At 58.2% G+C, this 20,859-nt stretch overlaps 1 protein-coding gene across 1 annotated transcript in view; it reads right to left on the bottom strand.

Moving 5' to 3' along the window:
- KCNQ1 (potassium voltage-gated channel subfamily Q member 1) overlaps window positions 1–20,859 on the bottom strand; it is a 277,922-nt gene that overhangs the window by 214,883 nt on the left and 42,180 nt on the right. Inside the window, 4 exon segments of the mRNA XM_037839412.1 lie at window positions 3,529–3,669; window positions 4,353–4,449; window positions 5,001–5,079; window positions 5,592–5,718. Of these exon segments, the coding sequence (XP_037695340.1) occupies window positions 3,529–3,669; window positions 4,353–4,449; window positions 5,001–5,079; window positions 5,592–5,718 (444 nt within the window).

The following is a 20,859-nucleotide window of genomic DNA, read 5'->3' as shown; positions in this document are numbered from 1 at the left end:
GAACAAAAGCAAACACTCCCTCCCCCCAAACCAACTCGTGAACACGGGAACACGAGCACACACGTGCCCCGGGGCTGCAGGGCCAGGCCTGGCTGTGACCAGCCCTTCCCCAGTGCCTGCCGAGTCCCACGAGCTCAGCCTGCTCGGCCCAGCAAGATGGGGGGGCCTGTCCCCGGGGGAGCCCCATTATGGCACATCGGGGCCGGTCACCGATATGTGTCCACTGCACGCACAGCCCCCCTTGTCCCCCCGGCATGGCTGGGCTCGGGGCCTCGCACGCAGGAGGCTGGGGACCCTGCCTGGAGGTCTGGGCTCCAACGTCACCTCCTCAGGGAGGCCTTCCCTGACTGCCGGGGTCACGCTGATAGGCCTGCTGGCATCACCGGGCAAAGACTGTGGCCCCATCACGTTCTCACCCCCCGACCGTGACTGAGCGCAAGACCCCTGCTGGCCTCAGTGCCCAGTGAGCAGGCCCTGACCAGTGTGCGCAGACAAGCCCCTAATCAAGCAGCCTGGCCTGCCCATGGCCGCATCTGCAGCCCACTGCACTGTTCCTGAGGGGGGCGGGGGCCGTGGGCTGGGCGCGTATCCCCTGACCAGCTCGTCTGACAGTCCGTGGTGGGTGGAGGGCCCTGTCCCCTTGCACAGACGACCCAGAGGCTGGGGGTGGAGCCGGATGGGGGCAACCACAGCAGCCCTGACCCCCACCCCACCTCTGCCCGCCTCACGTGCTTCCTGAGGCTCAGTTTACTTTCCTCAGGAACCACGGAAAATTCTGTCACGTGCGAGTCCCAAGGGCTCACCCCCACCACCATGAACTGTGGCCTCCTCCCCACCACCCCCACAGGGCCTGCCGAGCCCATTGGGAAACCCCCCAGCAGTGGACAGAAGTCCAGGGAGATGGGCCTGCCTTGCAGACTCCTACTCATCCTACAAAACCCAACTGTAAAGGCCTCTCCTCCAGAAACGATGGGCTCCAGAGCCCATGGCTCTCACCCTCACACCCAGCAGGTCCACAGCGCTGTGCTGGGGTGGGCTGTGGAGACCCTCGGTTCTCTGCTGCAGAGCAGGCCTGGGCACAGGAAGAGCCCCAGACTGGGTGGGGTCTGACCCCCCAGGCCTCGGTTTCCCCAGCTCCCGGTGGGGTCCTGAGGGTGCCCCCCCACCCCCGCACCGGGCAGGTCTGCGAGGCCCCGGCCCCACGCAGCCCTCGCTCTGGCCCCAGACCCCTCTCGCCTCGCCCCGCCAGGATGCAGGAGAGCCCGGGAGGCCGGAACCTCCTGGAAGCCTCCCCCGGGTGAGGAGAGAGCGAACAGGAGTCAGACTATTTTAACGCTTTTTTGCTCTAATTCTAAATTTAGATGTGGAGATGTAAACAGCCCAGCGGCCCCCGTTTCAGAGCCCCCGTGCGCCAGACAGAGGAGTCGGTGTCTGGGAGCCGGCTCTCCCTCTGCTCCAACGGCCACGCGGACAAACGCATTTTGTTCAAGGGCAAAGAAAAAGGTCTTAAATCCTCCCGAAGGCCCCGGCAGCCAGGCCCCGGGCGCCACACTCGGGGGTCCCAGGACGTCCCGTCTGTGCCCAGTGCCCCCACCCGGGGCTGCCAGCCGACCTCAGGGTGGGACAGGACGGGCACCTTTGGGTGGCAGCTGTGGACACCGACTCCGGGCAAAGTCGGGGCAGAGGCCCGGATCCACGGCTCCCATGGACGCCCACCTGGGGAGGGTCTGTCCTCGCCGCCCACCTGGGCGGATGCCCACATGCTGCGGACGTCACCAAGTGCCAGACGCCGAGGCCCCGACAGCCCGGCTGGTGGGCACAGCCCCCTCGGACCAGCGGCTCTACCTCAAGGGGAGTGCGGCGGACGGCCCCTCTGCCCCCAAGCAGCCCCCACCCCTGTTTTGGGGGTTCCCCTCTGAGAAGAGGGTCACACCTCCCGGCTGGCCCGCCCGGGGCCCGGGGGTTGCGGGAGACCAGGTGAGGCCGGCAGCGAGCATGGCACGGAAAGGAGAAACAGCCCAGCCTGCAGTCCTCGTGCTCCATTTGTCCAGAAGTGCCAGGAGCACACCCCATCACCCAGTTTTGGCCACTCCCACCTGCAGCTGCAGAGCAGCCGTGCCGTGAGGGGTCCCTAGGCGCCCGGGGTGCAGGGGGTGCAGGCGCGGGGCCCCGGCCAGGTTGCGGGGTGGCCAGGGCAGGCTGCAGCTGACGGCCACCGGGCGGTGCCAAGGCCAGCACAAAGGGGGCTGTCTTCCCGGCTGGCGGTGGGTGTTTGCACAGGTGTGAGGGGCCGGGGCAGGGGGGCACTGCCCCTCACCGCGCTCAGGCACTCACCCACCCGCTCCCGGGGGTGCTGGCCGGCAGCCCCTCACCCCCAGCCTCCCAGGAAGCCCCCCACAGGCCTGGCCCTGGCCGCCCCCTCTCACCCTGGGCAGGCTCAGGCCGGTCCCACCAGGACCCCCAGGACCCAGGTCAGCACGTTCCTGACCTCCCGGGCCCCCCAGCCAGCTGGAAGCCTCCAGAAACTGCACTCCCTCGGCTGTAAAGAGGCCCCACTGCCTGCCCAGCCTCAGAAATGGGGGGCCCAGGCCTGCCCTGGAGCCAAGGGGCGGCTTCCCAGGCCTCGGAGCCCCTCACCCCTTTCTCCAGGAGGGTGGGGGTCCCTGGAGGGTGGGGGGCCTGAAGACAAGGCCCCTCGTTTCTGAAGGGCTCTTGGGGACAGATGTAGCTGGGGTCCTTGGTGGGCTCTGGCCCCTGATGCGGCTACCCTGACCACCCACCCAGTCCCACCTTTGGGGGCTGCACATCCTCTCCTCCCCCCACACCCTCCCCTCACAGCCCCGCTCCCTTGGGACCTTCACACCCGCCCGTGAGACCCTCACACCTGCCCCCCACTGCCAGCCTCTGCAGCAACCTGGGGCAGGAGCTCGCCGGCCGGCACCGTCCCCAGCTGGCCCACAGAGCACGGACCCCAGTGATTTGCCGGAAACGGCGGCAGGTTCCAGGTGGCCTTGGGGACGGCGCAGCCTGTCCTCAACCAGGGAGAGCCCCTGGGCCTATGGGTCCTCTGTCACTGCTGCCCAGGGCCCGGTGCAAACCGAAGACACAGGACCCTCGTCCCACGGGCAGGGAAAATGTTTCCCCTCCTTCCACGATGTTTCTCTCTCTCTTTCTGTTATGAAGTCTCTCATCTATTTACGTCTTTTTCCCCAGGGCCCAGGGCCACTGGGCAGCGGGACAGGAGACCCCAGAACACACTCCATTGTCCCACCGGACCTGGCCCGCAACATGCAGATTTAGAGCTCAGAGACCCTCCAGACAGTGGCCGCAGAGCTTTGAACCCAGGCCTGGGGTCCTTTGGGGCTCATGTCCGCAGAGCCGGTGGTGTCGGGCCTTCGCCTCTACCGGGGCCCCGGGAGGAGCAGGGACCACTGCCCGCTCCAGGAAGCAGCCCAGGTCCCTCCCCGGCACACAAGGCCCCGAGGCCCCAGCACACCCACCCCCCAATCTGGGAAGGCCCCGACTTACCACCCCCCACCACAGGGCATCCGCGTAGCTGCCGAACTCGATGCGGCCCGACTCGTTGACTGCGTCCTTCTCAGCCAGATACACGAAGTAGGAGGAGAAGATGAGGCCCAGGAAGCCGATGTACAGGGTGGTGATCAGCTCCTGGGCGAGGAAGCAGAGGGGCAGCCGGTCAGCGGGCGCCGTGGGCAACCCGGCTGCACCAAAGAGGCGTCTGAGAAGCCCTTTGGGAGAACCGCCCTGGCGGCAAGTTCAAAGCTTCTGCAGATGTTTCCACGTACACGCGAACGTGTGCCCACGCCGAAACCAGGCTGCAAAACAGCTGGCGTCTCACAGCTGCACCTCAGCTCCCAGGAGTTAGGTGCGGTCACCTGGAGGGATGGGGCCAGCGCGCTCCGAGGCGGCCGCACCATCCGCTGGACGCTTCCCTTCCCACAGTGCAGACCTGAGAGCCGGCCAGACCCAGCAGAACCTGGGGCAGTGGTCCCCCAGCCCTCGGAGCACGGCCCTCAGGAACGGGCAATGTGGCCTCCACCCCATGGGCTGTCCTGAGTCGCCTGGTCTCATGTTTCTCAGCCTCTTGGACATTTTTCCACCTTGTACTCCTGTCTTTTCATTTGCCCGACATCCTGCCTCCAGCTCGAATGACCAGGGCACTGGCTCAGCCTGGCAGCTGGGGTCTCGGCATGGCTCTGAGCTGGGCTGGGGACCCTGGGCATGGCCTGGCTCCTGCCTCCAGGCCTGCGTGTCTGGGCAGAGCCCTCAGCTCCTGGCGAAGCTGCCCGCGTCAGGGCCCCGTCCTGCCCCGGCCCGGCCCCCACACCCACCTGGCGGTGGATGAAGACTACCGAGCCCAGGAGCCTCCAGGTGCCTCCCTGGCGGTCGACGTGCAGCATCCTCAGGATCTGCAGGAACCGGATGCCCCTGAGGTGAGAGAGCGTGGACTGTGGGGTGTGGGGGAGAGGCAGCAGTGGGGACACGGGTGCCCCTGCCCTCACGGAGCTTCCACTCTGGGTGGGGGGACGACAGCAGCGGCTCGTCTCCACCACATCCCCCGGGCTGTCCCCCCACAGCTCCCTCCTGCACCCGGGGGAGCACGCCAGGCCCGAGCTCGTCCCTTCCTGCCCTCTGCTTCTCCTGGCCTCAAACTGCCCGCCAACGGGGCACCCAGGGGGCCTGGCTTCCGGATGTGCAGCCTGAGTCGCCCAAAAAGGGCACAGACCCATGGCTGGCCAGAAGCTTGTGTACACCGGCGCTGGGCGCGGTCAAACTCAGTGCCGAACTGTGCCCGGCCTGCCCGCAGCCGCCCGGCTCAGCGCCCAGGGGGAGGCAGAGATGCTCCCCAATCCGAGGTGTGCCCCTTCCCTGCCAGGGTCTTGTTTGCCCGACTCTCCCGTCTCTCTCCCGCGGCCCCGGAGAAGGTCCCGGCATGTCCCCGGGGGCGCCGGGCCCGGGTCAGCTGGCAGCCCGCGCACCTGATGGCCGACGTGGCGAACACCTGCCCTTTGGAGCCCACGCAGAGAACCACCATGGAGGCCACCACCACGATGAGGTCTGTAGGGGCAGAGTTGGCAGTGGTGTCACCCCTGCGGGGAGGGCCCCAGGACCCAGGGTGGGGGTGCCCCTGGAGGGGAGCGGGCAGCAGCTGGCCTGCTGGGACCTGTCCCCCGCCCCAGGCCCGTGCGGGGCCCACACCGCTGACCCCCACCCCAGCCAGGACAGAGGGCTCAGAGCCTCGGCCCTGGACCACGGCACACAGGCCGTGGCAGGAACAGACACATGTCAAGCTGTGCAGAGTGGGGAAGTTTCCAGAAGCTAAGAGGGGCTGGCCGCCTGCCCCTGGGACTGGGGGCAGCTCCTTAGGGGGCAGCCGGCAGCAGGAGCAGCCTGAGGGCTGGAAGCATCCAGAGCTGGGGCCGAGGCGGCGCTGTGGCCGGCAACTTGGGCAGCCACTGTCCTTGGTGTCCTGCCCATCACGGGGGGAGTGCGGGTGGCGGGTGGGGGCGGCACCTTCCTGAAGGTTCCTGGCCCTTTTCTGGAAACCTCTGCAGCGAGGCAGTGCTCACCGATGATGGAGATGGGCTTCCGGGCGAAGCGCAGCCGGCCCCAGATGCCCACATACTTGCTGCGGCAGCCGGCTGCCCAGAGGCGGACCACGTACTCCGTCCCGAAAAAGACCACCAGGACGATTTCCTGCGGGGCGGGGAGGATGGGCTCACTGTGGGCTCCTGACGCACGGGCACCCACGGGCAGCCGGGACCTGGCTGCACTGACCTCCAGGTGTGCCACAGCCCGAGCCCAGGACCCCAGAGGTGGACACCAGGGGGTCCCGGACACAGGACACAGATGCTCACTCCCTCCGGAGTGGGATTAGGGGTGCCTGGGGGGCATCGTGGCAGCTGTGCGATCCCAGGCTTCCTGGATGACTGCTGCCCCGGGACCCACCCACCTGTCCACCATGCAGAGACCCTGGGGGTCCCTGACAGCCGTCCCCCAGATGCCAGGCTTGAGGCTCCCAGTCAGGGTCTCTCTGGGCCCCTCCACAGCCCCGTGAGGCCTGCTCTGGGTTGAACTGTGCCCACCCCCCACAAAGGACACGTTCAATCCTAGCCCCGTCCCAGGAATGTGACCCTGTTCGGAATAGTCTGTGCAGGTGAGACGAGTTAAGGTGAGGCCAGGTGGAGCCTGGAACAAGACGGGTGGTGGGAGATCCGTCCCCCCACACGTGCACGTGCACACACACACACACTGCGGCTTCGAGCCACCAGCAAGAACTGGAGAAACATCTTTCCCAAAACTTCAGAAAACCGTTGAAGGACCAAGTGACAGGGCGAGCGCCAAATCAGGGAAAAGGCCACATGAACGCAGGAGGATCTCGGGGCTCCCCTCCCCTCCCCACTGGCTCGGTGCAGACTGGCCCACATTCCCAGTGCAGACCCCTGGTCCGGTTCCGGGGGGAGCAGAGGACCCCCCCCCCCGCCCAGAGGGAGAAGGGATGTCGGCTCACGGCTCTCCTCCAGGACATGGTGGGTGAGCGGCAAGTGGCTGCCTGGGGCAGGGGGCTGCTGGCTGCCGGACATGCAGTGCAGGGCCTGGGACCATGAGGAAAATGATTCCTAGGGAAGAGGGGACATTTGTGTCTGTGGAACGGGGAATTCCCAGGGCACCCACACGTGCCGAGACGCAGGCACAGAAAGGACCGGGGAGGCCCCTGCACATTGGCCTGGAGCTGTTCTCTAAGCTCATCGTATACTGGGTCCTGAGGAGAGAGCTGTGCAGGCCAATGTGCAAAGACTGGGGAAGGGGTTTTCTGATTTTCTTTTTTTAAATTTTATTAGCTCCTGGCATTCAAGGAGATCTGTCATAACACTAGCTGGACACATGCTTAGAACCACAGGGTCTAAATTCTAGCATAACACATCAAAATATCAAAATGTCCAGGTTTCAGCAAAAGATCATAAGACATATAAAGAAACAGGAAGCGATGGCCCAGGCAAAGGAGAAAATCAAAGCATCAGAAACCATCAGTGAGAAGGCCCAGACCTGGACCATTCCAGAGAAAGACTTTAAAAAAGGGTCCTAAATATGTCAAAAGATCTAAAGGAAAACGTGGACAAAGAACCAAACGAAACCAGGAAACTGATGGATGAGCACAAAGCAAATATCAGTAGAGAGATGGAAATTATGCAAAGGAACCAGACAGAGCTGAAGACGCCAGTAACAGAAATTAAAATTCCCTTGAGGGGTTCCACAGCAGGTTGGAGCTGGCAGTAGAGAGAATCGGTGAACTTGAAGATAAGACAATTGAAATCATCCAGTCTGAGGAGCAGAAGGAAGAAAATGACGAAAAGTGAGCAGAGCCTGAAGAGCCTGTGGGCCACCAAATGTTCCAATGTAGGCACTGAGGGAGTCCCAGCAGGAGAAAGAGAGAAGGGAGAAGAGAGAATAGTCAAAGAAATAATGGCTAGAAACCACCCAAATTTAACAAAAGACATGAACATTCATTTCCAAGATGCTCAACAAACTCCAAACAGGATAAACCCAAAAAGACCCACATCATGCCAAGATACAATCAAACTGTCGAATGCCAAAGATAAAGAGAGAATTCTGAAAGCCACAGGAGAGAAGCACCATGTCACGTACAAGGAGCCTCAATAAGATGAAGTGCCAATTTCTCCTCGGAAACCATGGAGGCAAGAAGGCAGTAAGATGGCATTTAAAGTGCTGAAAGCAAAATCTGCCAACCAAGAATTCTCTCTCTTTTAAAATGAGGGAGGAATTAAGACATTGCCAGCTTAGAAAGAGCCGAGGGACACCGCTGCCACCAGACTGGCCCCGTGAGAGAAGCTAAAGGGAGCTCTGCATCTGAAAAGAAAGGACACTGGACAACCAACTGAAGCCATGTGAAGAAATAAAGATCTCGGCAGAGAGAGTGGCATGGGTAAACAGAAGTGCCAGTACTGTAGTACTGTTTGTAACTCCACTTTTTACTTCCTACAAGATCTAAAAGGCAAATGCCTACAATGTAGCGATAAAGCAATGGTTTCAGACTCATGACGTATAAATAGGTAATTTGTGATAAGAATTCTGCAAGGGCAGCCCCCAGAGACTCAGGCCAGGCCCACGACATCGTCAGCCCCGTGTGACCGACGAGGAGACGGAGGTTCAGAGAGGTCGAGCACTGCCCACGGGAGATGGACATGAGCCCAGGCTGCCGAGAGTGAGTTCACGACGGAGCTAGTGCCAAAGCCCCGAGCCCGAGGGGCGGCCCCTCCAGCAGGGGCAGGCGGCTGTGTGAGCACGTGCTCCCCGGCAGGAGGGGGTGTTGGGGACGTGAGGGCCAGTAGGTGGCTGGGGTTCGCCCAAAGGCAGTAGGGAGCCAAGGAAGACGTTAGCAGGGCAGCAACGCGGTCAGAGATACACTGGGCAAAAGTGGCCAAGCCGTGAGCACACGTGGGGAGGGCTTGATGGGGGGCTCCCGGACAAAAGGACACAGAGGGAGGCTCGACCCAGTGCCGTCCACACACGGACAGAGAGCAGAAGCTTGGCCGGGCCACGGTCCTGGGGACGGCAGCACAGCCCTGCAGCCCAGGTGCTAACCCCTGACTGGGAGAGCCCCGGCCAGCCCCACCTGGGCAGCCAGCAGCACCCCACAGGCCCTTCCGACCGAGCCAGAGACCAGCTCAAGGGGAGGGAGAGATCAACACCTGGCTCAGGACAGCTCCAAGTCACTGTCACCAACAGATTTTGTTTTTCATAAAAGAAAGGGAAAGCTCTGGTGTCTGACCCACCTCCCAACCCCAGACCCCAGCCCTCCATAGCAGCAGGCCTTCTGGAAGCCGCCGATCTCATTTACCCCAAGCACCAGACAAGAGCCCAGACACAAGGTGCTCAGTAGCTATTGGGTGAACACACATGTGTGCACGAATGAATGAATGAATGAATGAGCACGCGTGGAAGATACTCTCAACATTCCCTAATTACATGGATGGAGAAACCCAGGCTTGGCTAGTTGAGTGACATGGCAGAGGCCACAGAGCCCACCGGCGCCAGAGCCAGTTCCCGACTGAGCCCCCCACTCCATGGCCCCTGCCCCCCAAGTTGTCTCCTCTGCCGGGAGCAGCCCCCACTCTTCTCCTCCACGGATGACCAGAGGTTGACCACCGCTCCCTGCTCTCCCCAGGCCTGGAATAGTCTCAGGGACCCTCCAGCCCTCTGTTTGCAACTCATGGCCCAGCCCCATCCAGGACACCGGTCTGCCAGCCCCCTCCCCTTCTGGGCAACCTGCCGGCACCAGGCCCATCAACAGCCATGTTTCCAGGGGGACACAGGCCTGCCTGTGCCCAGCTGGAGGGTCTGCCTCAGGAGGAGCTCAAGGAAAGCTTGACTGGGCAACTTCACGCTTCTGTCCTTCCCTGGGGAAGGCGGTGGGGGTGCCACACAGCCGGGCGAGGCCACACTCAGTGAAGACCTTGCACAGGAAGGAGACCAAGGCTTAGGAACATTCTAGGGTTCATCCACGCTGCAGGCTGTGGCACCCTATACTGGAAACCAGGATTCCTGACCCCAAATTTGCAGCTCTGGACCCCACCTCTTGCCCCATGGTGCCATTTTGTCCAGGCTGCCAGCTGCTGCCTGGGCTGGGGGGAACCAAGGACCCCACTGCCCTTGGCTGTTTCTGGAAAAGGCCTGGGCAGAGTGGGATAAGATGGAGAGATGGAGAAGGGGCCTGCTGAGCCCAGAGGGGTGGGAGAGGTCCCAGGGAAGAGACCCTCAGGGGCAGGTCCTCATGAAGGGACTCCTCATAGTGGGGGGGCTACGATTCAGCCTCGAGACGCCTGCTTGGCTGCTCTGCCACGGAAGCCCCTCCCCACATCTCGGGCCTCCAGCCAAGACTTGTGCCCCCTCCTCTGCCATCAGGGAAGGAGGAGTGTGGGCAAGCCAGGAAGTCCAGGCTGACCTCTGGGTTATGACGGATGGACAGAAAGACAGGTGAACCCACAAATGAAGATGGATGGGATAAAAGCCAAGCCCAAAAGGAAAGGGCTGCTGTTAGCTGTCCCAATAAACAAAGAGCCAGCCAGATGGGCCCTGCAGCCAGACTCCATCCTTGGAATAGGATCTGGAATTAAGGAAATGGCCATGGCTCGGGCCCACTCAGCCTTTTGCAGCACCCACAGTGTTGTCTGAGCCGCACTTCTGTTTCTTCTTCAACAGCCCCAGGAAACAGGCAGGGGGAGAGTGACTCTCCCGGGCCTCAGGAACAGAGTAGAAGGTGAACCTGAGGGCCTGGGAGCTCGCCATTCCCCGTGGCGGGGCGTGGGCTGGACTGGTCCCACCACAAGCTGAGGCCCCAAGGACCCCTTGCCCAGGGCGTCTGGAGGATGGAGCAGCGGCTGGGCCTGGTGGGGTCAGCCAGCCGGAGGGGGGTTGTTGTCACGGGAACCTCCCCATGACCCCACCCGGGGGCAGTCCCCTGGCTACCTCCTCTTCCCCCCAGGCCCAGCGACCCACCAAGCCCCCGGAAGGCAGGGCCCTGCTTGCAGGTGTGGTGGGAAGGCCGCCCTGCCCAGGGATGGGCAGATGGCCAGTGGGCTGAATCCCACCTCCAGGCCTCAGTTTCCTCAGCTGTCAGAGGCAGAGGATGCAATGCTGAGATGCGTGCCGAATCCAACAGGAAAGTGCACAGCCAACTCTCACAGGCGAGGTGGCCGCCAACCAGTGCCCAGCAGCCAGCCCACAGGGGCACCCGGAAGGTCTGTGGCGTGGACAAAACAACCTGGGGCCTGACAGGTCCCCACGGGGCTACGGTGCCGATGCCAAGCCAGCAGGCCTTCCGGTCCCCAGGCCTCCTCCAGCCCTGGGTGCCCAGCGGGGACTGGGTGAGGGGCAGCCTCCCTGCCAGGCTCCACCACCAGCACGTGGCTGCACACAGCTGTCGCTGCCTCCCAAATGTAATTAGCCGGGTGAAATCACATTTACACAATCCAGCCTGGGTTTGAGGTAAGCTTGGAGGTAATGAAGGAGAAAATTGGGAGAAGTGTACAGCCTTCCTTTTGCACAGGGGTTTTGACTGGCAGCGCTGGACCCTCTGGGGGCGTGTGTGATGGGGTGTGTGGGGGAGCGAGGGGCATCTGCTCTGTGGGCCTTGTGGCCCGAGCAGGGGCTGAATGGTCCCTGGGGCGGGCAGGGGCTCCCGGCCGGGAGGACATGTGCCAAGCCCCATGCCCCCCTTGCCCACCACCCGTCTCCAACCCCTGGCACAGGCGTGCCCTGATTGGTGCTTAATAAGGACTTGTTGAATGAATGAAAGAACAAATGATTGAATGAGCAATCAGATATCAAACCCAACAGGCTGTGGGGTCCCGGGAACAGGTCCAGGCAGGTTTCCCTGAACCTGCCCCCCTGGTGACCCCAGGCGAGGAACCAGCCAGCGGGGAAGGGGCCGGCCGAGGCGGGGGGCAGAAGCGGAGTGGAGGTGGGGGACACTGGCCTCTGCTTGGGAAGCTGGGCCCGGAACCCATTTTGGCCACCCCCAGCGCCACCCACCTCCCTGAAGCAGAGACGGGGGTGTCCGTGTCTTCAAGGGGACTTGTCTGACCAGCTGGTGGCCCCAAAGATCCGCCGCCGGAGCCCCAGGTGCCCCGCCGAGCTGCACATCCCCGGCTGACACATCCGCGCCCCTCTCCTACAGGCCGCGTTAGCCAGGGCAGCCCTCGGCCCACGGGCAAATGTGCCGACGGCACAGAGGGTGCCCTGCGCCCCTCCCCCAGCAGCCCCTGCTGGCTGCTCCCCACATTCGGGGGCCTCTGCCACTGACCCAACATGGACGGATTATTACTCGCTAAAGCCCACGTTTGCATTTGGGGGCCTCCTTGTGTCGCCTGGTCCTGGGGGGTTCTGACAAATACATGATCCCACATATCAGCCACAGCTTCCCATCCTAACAGTCCCCGCGTCCACCCAGCCCTCCGTCCCCCACCCTGACAACCGCTGATCTCTTTGCTGGCTCTAGAGTTTGACCTTTTCTAGAACGTGCCGTAGCTGGAATCCTAGCATGGGGCCTCTTCGGACTGGCTTCCTCCTCTCAGCAATGTGCATTTAAGGCTCGGCCTGCTTGTCTGTGGCCCGATAGCTCGTTTCCTTCCATACTGGCCACAGTTTATCCAGCTCACCTACGGAGGGACGTCTCGGTCACTTCCAGTGTTGGGCAATTAGGAATAAGGCCGCTATAAACGGCCACATGAAGATTTTTGTGTGGACACAAGTTTGCAGCTCATGCAGGTTACCATCTACGAGTGCAGCCGCTGGATCACAGCGGGGGACCAAGTTCTGCTCTGTGAGAAGCTGCCACGCGGCCTTCCCTCTGGGGAGGGGGCTGGCAGCTGGGCCACCTGGGCTCTGTGGAGGGGGGAGGGCTCCCTCCGGGTGGGGAGCTCCTTGGGGACAAATCCTTTCCCTGCCACTTCCCTCCTCCTGGCCAGGGGCATGGGGAGAGCCGCACGCAGATTGCCGGTCAAGCCCCGCCCCAATCGCTAGAGGAAATGGGGGTTCCACCAAGTCACTCCGCCGAGCTGGGCTGGAACTCGGCTCCAGAGACCCTCCTGGCACCCCCCCAAGAGCAGAGCCCACCCGCACAGGCCCCTCCAGAGACCCCAGCCAAGGCTGCGGCCTGGGCGGGCTGCCCTCTGGGGCCGCTGACCCGCCGGCCCTGGACATGCCGGAGATAAGGGAAGAGGGGTGCGTCCTTGGGGAGAGGAGGCTGGGACCTCCGCAGAGATGAGACGCGGGCGGAAAATCACCACGATGACAGCCCGGGGACGAGAGGCCCCTGCCCCCGGACGCCCAGGCTGCAGCAAGGCTGCCTCCTCGCTGCGGACGGCGGCACAGACGGACGAGGGGCTCGAGCTGGGCCACGCTCGGGAAGGGGCAGGGCTGAGCGTGTGCAGCCCCCACCACACCCCAGAGTGGGGGCCCATCCTACGGAGGAGGAAACTGAGGCTGGGATGGGCAGGGTGGGAGCCCATGGCAGTGGGGGTGTCCAGGCCTGGAGGGGAGAGGGACCCCACCAAGGAGGGCTTTCACACACGGGCAATTCCAAGTAGGGGGCTCACATGGGGGAAATGGGGGTTCAGAGGCTGCCCCGCACTGGGGTGGGGTGGGTGCAAGCCAAAGGCAGATGAAATCCCAGGGAGAGACGAGGAAGTGGCAGAGGAGGCCCTGGGCGGGGGGCAGGGGGCTGGTGGGGTAGGCAAGGGGTGTCCTCACGGAAGAAGGGGGTACTAGGGGCGACGACCAGCCAGCCTAGCAGTCATCTCGTGGGGGTGGGGGTACTCAGGGTTGGGGTCTGGGCTTGAGAAAGGATGTGGGGGAAGGGTTGGGAGGGGCAGGAAAGAGGGGCTCAGGGTGAGCCCGGGGCAGCCCCAACTTTTCCAGAAGAGGGCCTCAGAGCCAGGGACACCAGTGCCTCCTTGTGGGAGACTCGTGAGGATTCACAGAGAAGGGACATCCAGGCTCCCTGAAGCCCCCCAAGCCCCTGGCCCCCGAACCTTCATGCAGACAATAGAGAAGAAACGGGGAGAGCAGAGAACCCACGCCAGGGGTCTTCTAAAGCCACTGATCCTCCAGCAACAGCCCCTAAAGGCTCAGCCCCAGCCGGCCCCCCATGCCCAAACGCCCCGTTCCCACAGCCATGGGGCTCCGGCCAGACGGATAGCGGGTGGCTCCAGCCTGTCTCACAAGGAGGGGTTATCCGGAGGTGGCTCCCAGCGCCATCGTCTGAGCAATTTGGAATAATTTTTCATAGCACCGTGCCAAGGGGCCCTGGACCCCACACCCACCCAGGACCCCAGGGCTTCAGGGCCTGCCCGTCAGACGAGGCTCTGCCCACCCCCACCCCTCCACCCCCACCCCAGCACCCTGCTCCAGCTGTCCTGGGCCTCCGGTGCCGGGTCCTCACGGCCATCATGCACACGAGCAGCTCGCGGGCCGCACGCTGCACCTCAAACCTCAGCAAACCTCAACCCCCCATATTCTGAATATGCAGAGGGTCCAGGGAGCAGAGGCCCGGGGGAGGAGGTGGGAAGGGGGAGAGGCCTTAGGATCCATCCTGACCACGGTTCGCTGTCACGGGGACAGAGCCCGTGTGTGGACGGAGGACAGCCGTGGGTCGGAGCAGACACTGCCACGTACCCATCCTGACGCTGGGGACCCTCGAGCTCACCCCAGAGGAAGTCAGTGGGGAACGCGGAAGGAAAGGAAAGAGCTCAGTGGCCACCAGGAAGGAGCAGCCACCGGGCAGGTGACACGCTGTCCCCAGAATGTGCTGGCGAACATCTGTCTGCGGCCTTCAGGGTGCCGGCACTGCACTGCCAAGCCGCCAAACCCCAGGAGTCGAGACAAGGGTTGAAGCAGGTGTTTCTCGGGGTCGCTCTTCTAGACGGAGGGTACGGGGATGAAGGGCAGGCGGGGGCCCAGGCGCGTCAGAACTCCCTCATGGGACAGGAGGAAGGTCACAGAAGACGTTTATCTGTCGTTTTATTTTTATCGACAGGCCGCCGTCACCTGGAAGGGCTTCCGAGGCCGAGTGCATCTGGGGCCCGGGCAGCTGCCGGCCCGAAGGCTCCGTCCACGTGGGGACGGAAGGCCCCGCAGGACAGAAGCTGCCCCACGGACACTTTTCGGGGTCATTCCATGGTTCTCTGATGTTGCGGTTCTGCTATTCTGATAACAAAATGTTAATTTTAAAGGGGGTGCGAGACGGAGCACTGAGGATGAAATGTTGGGGTGCCTGGGGGCAGGCGGGGGCCCGACTGGACCAGGGGTTGGGTCAGATGGGCGAGAGCTCAGGCAGCCTCCCTGGGACCCGGAGGACGCCAGGCAGGCAGGTGCGGCAACATGGCCAGGGAGACCCTTTCCAGGCGCCCCTGGGACCCCCTTGTCCCACTGAAGGAGGTTACGCGCTCTTTCTTGAGCCGGGCCCAGATGGAGCCCCAAGACCTGCAGGGGGGTGGGCCTGGGGCATGGTGGGGGCAGGGTGAGGGTCTCAGCCAGGAGCCATCCCTGTGGGGGCTGGGGGGTCCCCCCGGCACAGAAGATGGCTGATGGGCTCAGGGCCAGCAGGTTTGGGGCCCAGCTGTTGCCCCTCCAGGAAGGACCCTGTGAGCCACAGGGAGAGCCGGGCGCGGCCTGCCCAGGAGCTGGCCAGGGCAGACAGCTGCTCAAAGCCCCCTTTGTTCCCAGGGCCTGCAGGGGCCCAGCTGCTCATGGCGCCTCCCTGGAGACCCCCTCGGTCCACACTCACCCCTGGGAGCAGCAGCCCCCCACCCTGCCAGAGCTGCCCGGCCTGCAGAGGGGCCCCGGTGTGGCCGTGCAAGTCTCCAGGTGAGCACACCTGAGCAGGGGCAGGAGACGGGGCAGGCACAGGAGTCGGAGACTGATCGGCCAGAGAGGGGGACAGGGCGCCACCCTGCCCCCACATGGCCCTTCCACAGGGGCCCCCAACACACTATGCACTGCCCTTCCATGGGGCCCCCAAATATATCCCCGCACGGCCCTTCCACAGGGCCCCCCAATATACCCCCACACAGACCTTCTGCCGGTCCCCCCACACCCACATACAACCCCTCCGTGGCTGGCAGAGCTCAGGCCCTGGCCGTGGGCATCACGGGACCCAGCTCCCGTGCCCGGAGTCCCCCCAGCACCAGCCCCTCCTCCCCGCCCCCACGCGGGGGTCCTGAGGGAAGGGGGCCCACGGGCGGCCACCAAAGCCCTGCCCGGCACCGGGCCTCTGAGAGGATTCTGACGAAGCCAACCCCACACCCGAGTCACCCGTCCCTGGCCAAGGGCCGGCACCTAGGAGCACCTGATAAGGGTGTGATTTTAATTTTCTTTTTAGCAAATGAGTTTCAACCCATTTGGGGAGATGAGACTCACAACTCAGTGAAACAACCAACAAGATGCAGGAGATGGCGCGGAAATCAGAAAAGGAAAGTGGAGCGGTAACAGGGAGGGTCTACAGTGGGGGTGCAGGGGGTGGGGGGCCTGCTGGGGCGTTCAGGGCCAGAAAGAGCCCCCCCAACACATGGGTCTACCCTCGGGGGGCCCGAGGGGTGCACCTTCCACACCTCCACATCGTCTGCTCTTCCAGAGTTCACTCCCACCTCTTGGCAGTGATTATTTAGAATGTTGTTCAAGTCTCAAATCAAGCTTGTTGCTGCTGTTTGTAATCGTTTTACCAGTTATTTCTAATTTTACTGGGTTTTGGTCAGGGAATGTGGTCAGTTAAATCTCAGTTTTTCAAGCTGTCGGGTTTTTTGATGGTCACCTACACACTTGGTTTTTGCAAGTGGCCCCTGGACATGAGGGGGGTGGGGGAGCTCTCCACTAGCAGGATCCAAGATTATCATGCTGGTTTTCAAACACAGTCCCAAAATTCTTTGGAATTGGCCTTGTGACTGCGTGACCTACAGAACACCATGTGGGATGGCTGAGTTCATGTGTCAGCTTGGCTACGCGGTGGCGCCCAGTTGTCTCGTTCAGCAAGTGCTGGCCTGCAAGCAGACGAGGGCGTCCACAGCTGATCATATCTGTAAAGATTGCCTTCAGCAGGAGAGGCGTCTCAGCCACCAGCTGAAGGCTTGAAGGGAGAACTGAGGATTTCTGCAATCAGAAAGAATTTCTATCTCCACTCCAGATAGCGTCTCCTGGGAATTCACTGAAATCTTCATCAGAAGTTCCCAGGCTACAGTCTGCCCCGTGGGGACTTGCCAATCCCTACTGTCAATTCCTTTAATAATCTTCATAACATTTATACACATACATACATACGCACACACACAGACAGACACACACATCCTGCCAGTTCTGTTTTTCTGGAGATCCCTCATGCACCACACAAGTGACACTGTGCAGTTTTTGGGTCAGGCGGCTCCCACTTCATGCCTCCTGGAAGGCTCACTATGGGACCCCAGCTGTGAGGAAGCCACATGGGCTGGGAGAGGCCCTTGTGAAGAGGGACCCTGTCCGCCATGGAGGAAGAGCCCCCAGCCCCAGCAGCTGTCATGCAGAGCGGAGATGAGCCACCGCCCACTGAGCCCTGCCCAAAGCGGACTGGGGAGCTTAGTTACATGCCTGCTGGATGGCACCAGGATGAGGGATGGTTTCTTAACAGCCGTAGGTGACAGGAATGGTCATGTGTACCGTTAGAACCTGAAGCCTGCTGACAATCACAACATTTAACTATCTATATTCTCACCTATTTTGGGTCTGCTAGAATTGTCCTATTTTAAGAGAAGTGCACTAAAGTCCCCCACAGTTGTCTCAACGGATGCTGAAAAAGCATTTGACAAAATCCAGCATCCTTCTATGATTAAAAACACTTCAAAAGGTAGGAATTGAAGGAAACTTCCTCAATATGATAAAGGGCATATATGAAAAACCCACAGCCAGCATAGTACTCAACGGTGAGAAGCTGAAAGCCTTCCCCCTAAGATCAGGAACGAGACAAGGATGCCCACTGTCACCACTGTTATTCAACATTGTGCTGGAATTGCTAGCCAGAGCAATTCGGCAAGAAAAAGAAATAAATGGCACCCACATTGGAAAGGAAGAAGTAAAACTCTCATTATTTGCAGATGATATGATTTCATACTTGGAAAACCCTGAGAAATCAATGACACACCTACTTGAGCTAATAAACAAATTCAGCAAAGTGGTTGGATACAAGATTGATGCACATAAGTCAGTGATGTTTCTATACAGTAGAAATGACATAACTGAAGAGACACTTAAGAAAAAGATTCCATTCTCAATAGCAACTTAAAAAATTAAGTACCTAAGAATAAACTTAACCAAGGATGTAAAAGACCTCTACACAGAAAATTACATAACCTGAAGAAAAGAAATCGAAGGCGAGCTAAAAAGGTGGAGAGATATTCCGTGTTTCATAGATAGATAGGAAGGCTAAATGTAGTTAAGATGTCAATTTTACCCAAACTGATCTACAGATGTAATGCAATTCCCATCAAAATTCTAACAATCTACTTGGCAGACTTGGAAAAGCTAATCACCAAATTTATTTGGAAGGGAAAGATGCTTTGAATTGCTAAAAATATCCTAAAAAAGAAAAACGAAGTGGGAGGACTTACACTGCCTGACTTTGAAGACTACTATAAAGCAACTGTAGTCAAAACAGCATGGTATTGGCACAAAGATAGACATATCAATCAATGGAATTGAATTGAGAATTCAGAAATAAACTCCCCAGATCTATGGGTGACTGATTTTTGATAAGGCTCCAAATCCACTGAATTGGGACATAACAGCCTCTCCAACAAAAATAGGGCTGGGAGGTTTGGATATCTATAACTAAAAGAATGAAAGAGGACCCCTACCTCACACCCTATACAAAAATTAATTCAGCATGAATCAAAGATCTCAATATAAGAGGCTGCACCGTAAAACTCCTGGAAGATTATGTAGGGAAACATCTTTAAGACCTTGTATTAGGAGGTCGCTTCCTAGATCTTACACCTAAAACACAAGCAATGAAAGAAAAAATAGATAAATGGGAACTCCTCAGAATTCAAAGCTTCTGTACCTCAAAGAAATTTGTCAAAAAGGTAAAGAGGCAGCCTACTCAATGGGAGAAAATATTTGGAAACCATCTACCTAATAAGATACTTGATATCTTTTATATATAATGAGATCTTACAACTTAATGACCAGAGTACAGATAGCCCCATTACAAAATGGGCAAAAGATATGAAAAGGCATTTTTCTGAAGAGGAAATACAAATGGCTAAAAAACTCGTGAAAAAAAATGTTCACCTTCACTAGCCATTAGGGAAATGCAGATCAAAACCATAATGAGATACCATCTCACACCAATTAGAATGGCTGCCATTAAAGAAACAGGAAACAACAAACGCTGGAGAGGATGTGGAGAAATTGGAACTCTTACTCACTGCTGATGGGAATGTGTAATGGTACAGCTGCTGTGGGAGACGGTTTGGTGGTTTCTGAGAAACTAGATATCGAATTACCCTACGATCAGGCAATTCCACTTCTCAGTATATACCCAGAAGATCGGAAAACAGTCACACGAACAGACATTTGTACACTAATGCTCACAGCAGCATTACTCACAGTTCCCAAGAGAGGGAGACAATCTAAGTGCCCTTCAACAGATGAGTGGATACAAAAAATATGGTACATACATATAATGGAATACTATGCGGCAATGAGAAGGAACGAAGTTGTGAAACAAATGACAACACAGATGAACCTTGAAGGCACGAGGCTGAATGAAATAAGCCAGATACAAAAAGAGAGATATTATATGTTACCACTAATGTGCACTCTGTGAAAAATGTAAAACAAGTGTCTTATAGAATATAGGGGAACTAGAGATAGACAGCAGCTAGTGAAGGGGGAACAATAATCTAATAAGAACAGATAAAATATTGAAGGTAATCTCAATGTTATGGGAATGCTCAGGAAGGATTATGGTTCATTAATTTTCTTGCGGTATGATAGGAGCATATTGGAAGCAATGAAGTTGTTTCAGGATTTTGTTTTTCCTATTCCTTTGCTTTGTTTGGAATTTTTTTTATTATTTGATAAAGTTAATAAAAATTGTCATATTTAACCTATTTTTTTTTTGTATTTCTAATAACTTCTGCCTGACATATTTTATTATGCTGTTTGGTGAATAAAAGTTTATAATTATATCTCCTCCATAAATGGTACCGTATAGCATTCACATTTGCTTTGTCTGGCTTCAATGTTGATATTTTTTAAATGCAATTTTATTGAGATATAATCCCTTACCACATAATCATCCAAAGTGTACAGCTGTTCACAGTACCATCATATAGTTGTGCATTCATTATCACAGTCAATTTTTGAACATTTTCATTGCTCCAAAAAATAAAAATAACAATAAAAATAAAGGAAAAAAGAACACTGAAAACATCCCATACCCCTGCCCCGCCCCCCATTGTTCATTTACTTTTTGTCCCCATTTTTCTACTCATCCATCCATACACTGGATAAAGGGAGTGTGAGCCACAAGGTTTTCACAACCACACAGTCACATCATGGAAGCTACATAGTTATACAATCATCTTCAAGAATCAAGGCTACTGGGTTGCAGTTCAAGTTTCAGGTATTTCCTTCTAGCTATTCCAATACACTAAAAACTAAAAAGAGATATTTATATAGCACATGAGAATGCCCTCCAGAGTGACCTCTCAACTCCATTTGAAATCTCTCATCCACTGAAACTTTATTTTGTTCATTTCTCTTCCCCCTTTTGGTCAAGAAGGCTTTCCAACCTCACAACGCCAGGTCCAGGCTCATCCCCGGGAGTCACATCCCACTTTGCCAGGGAGAGTCACACCCTTGAGAGTCAGGGCCCATGTAGCGGGAGGGCAGTGAGTTCACCTGCTGAGTTGGCTGAGAGAGACGGAGAGGCCACATATGAGCAACAAAAGAGGTACTCGGGGAGACTCTTAGTTCAGTGTTGATATGAATGTCACTCCTGCTTGTCTCCCTCCCTCCCTCCTTCTTTCCCTTCCTTCCTTCCTTCCTGGCATTTGCTTGGCATTTCTTTGCCCATCTTTTTAAAACTCTCCTTTATCAGTTTGTTTTATTAAACAACGTATTTGTTTAAAAAAATTCTGACAGCCCTCTATCTTTTAATAAAGGAATTCAGGCCATTCACATTTAGTGTAAATTTGGATGTTTGATTTGATTTTTTCCATCTTACCTTATACTTATTATTTTGTTGCTTCTTCTTTCTCCTCTTACTGACTGAGTTGATCAACATAC

Source organism: Choloepus didactylus, chromosome 6, assembly GCF_015220235.1.
Source record: "Choloepus didactylus isolate mChoDid1 chromosome 6, mChoDid1.pri, whole genome shotgun sequence".
Classification (NCBI taxonomy): domain Eukaryota; kingdom Metazoa; phylum Chordata; class Mammalia; order Pilosa; family Megalonychidae; genus Choloepus; species Choloepus didactylus.
This window is presented reverse-complemented; position numbering and strand designations above follow the sequence as displayed.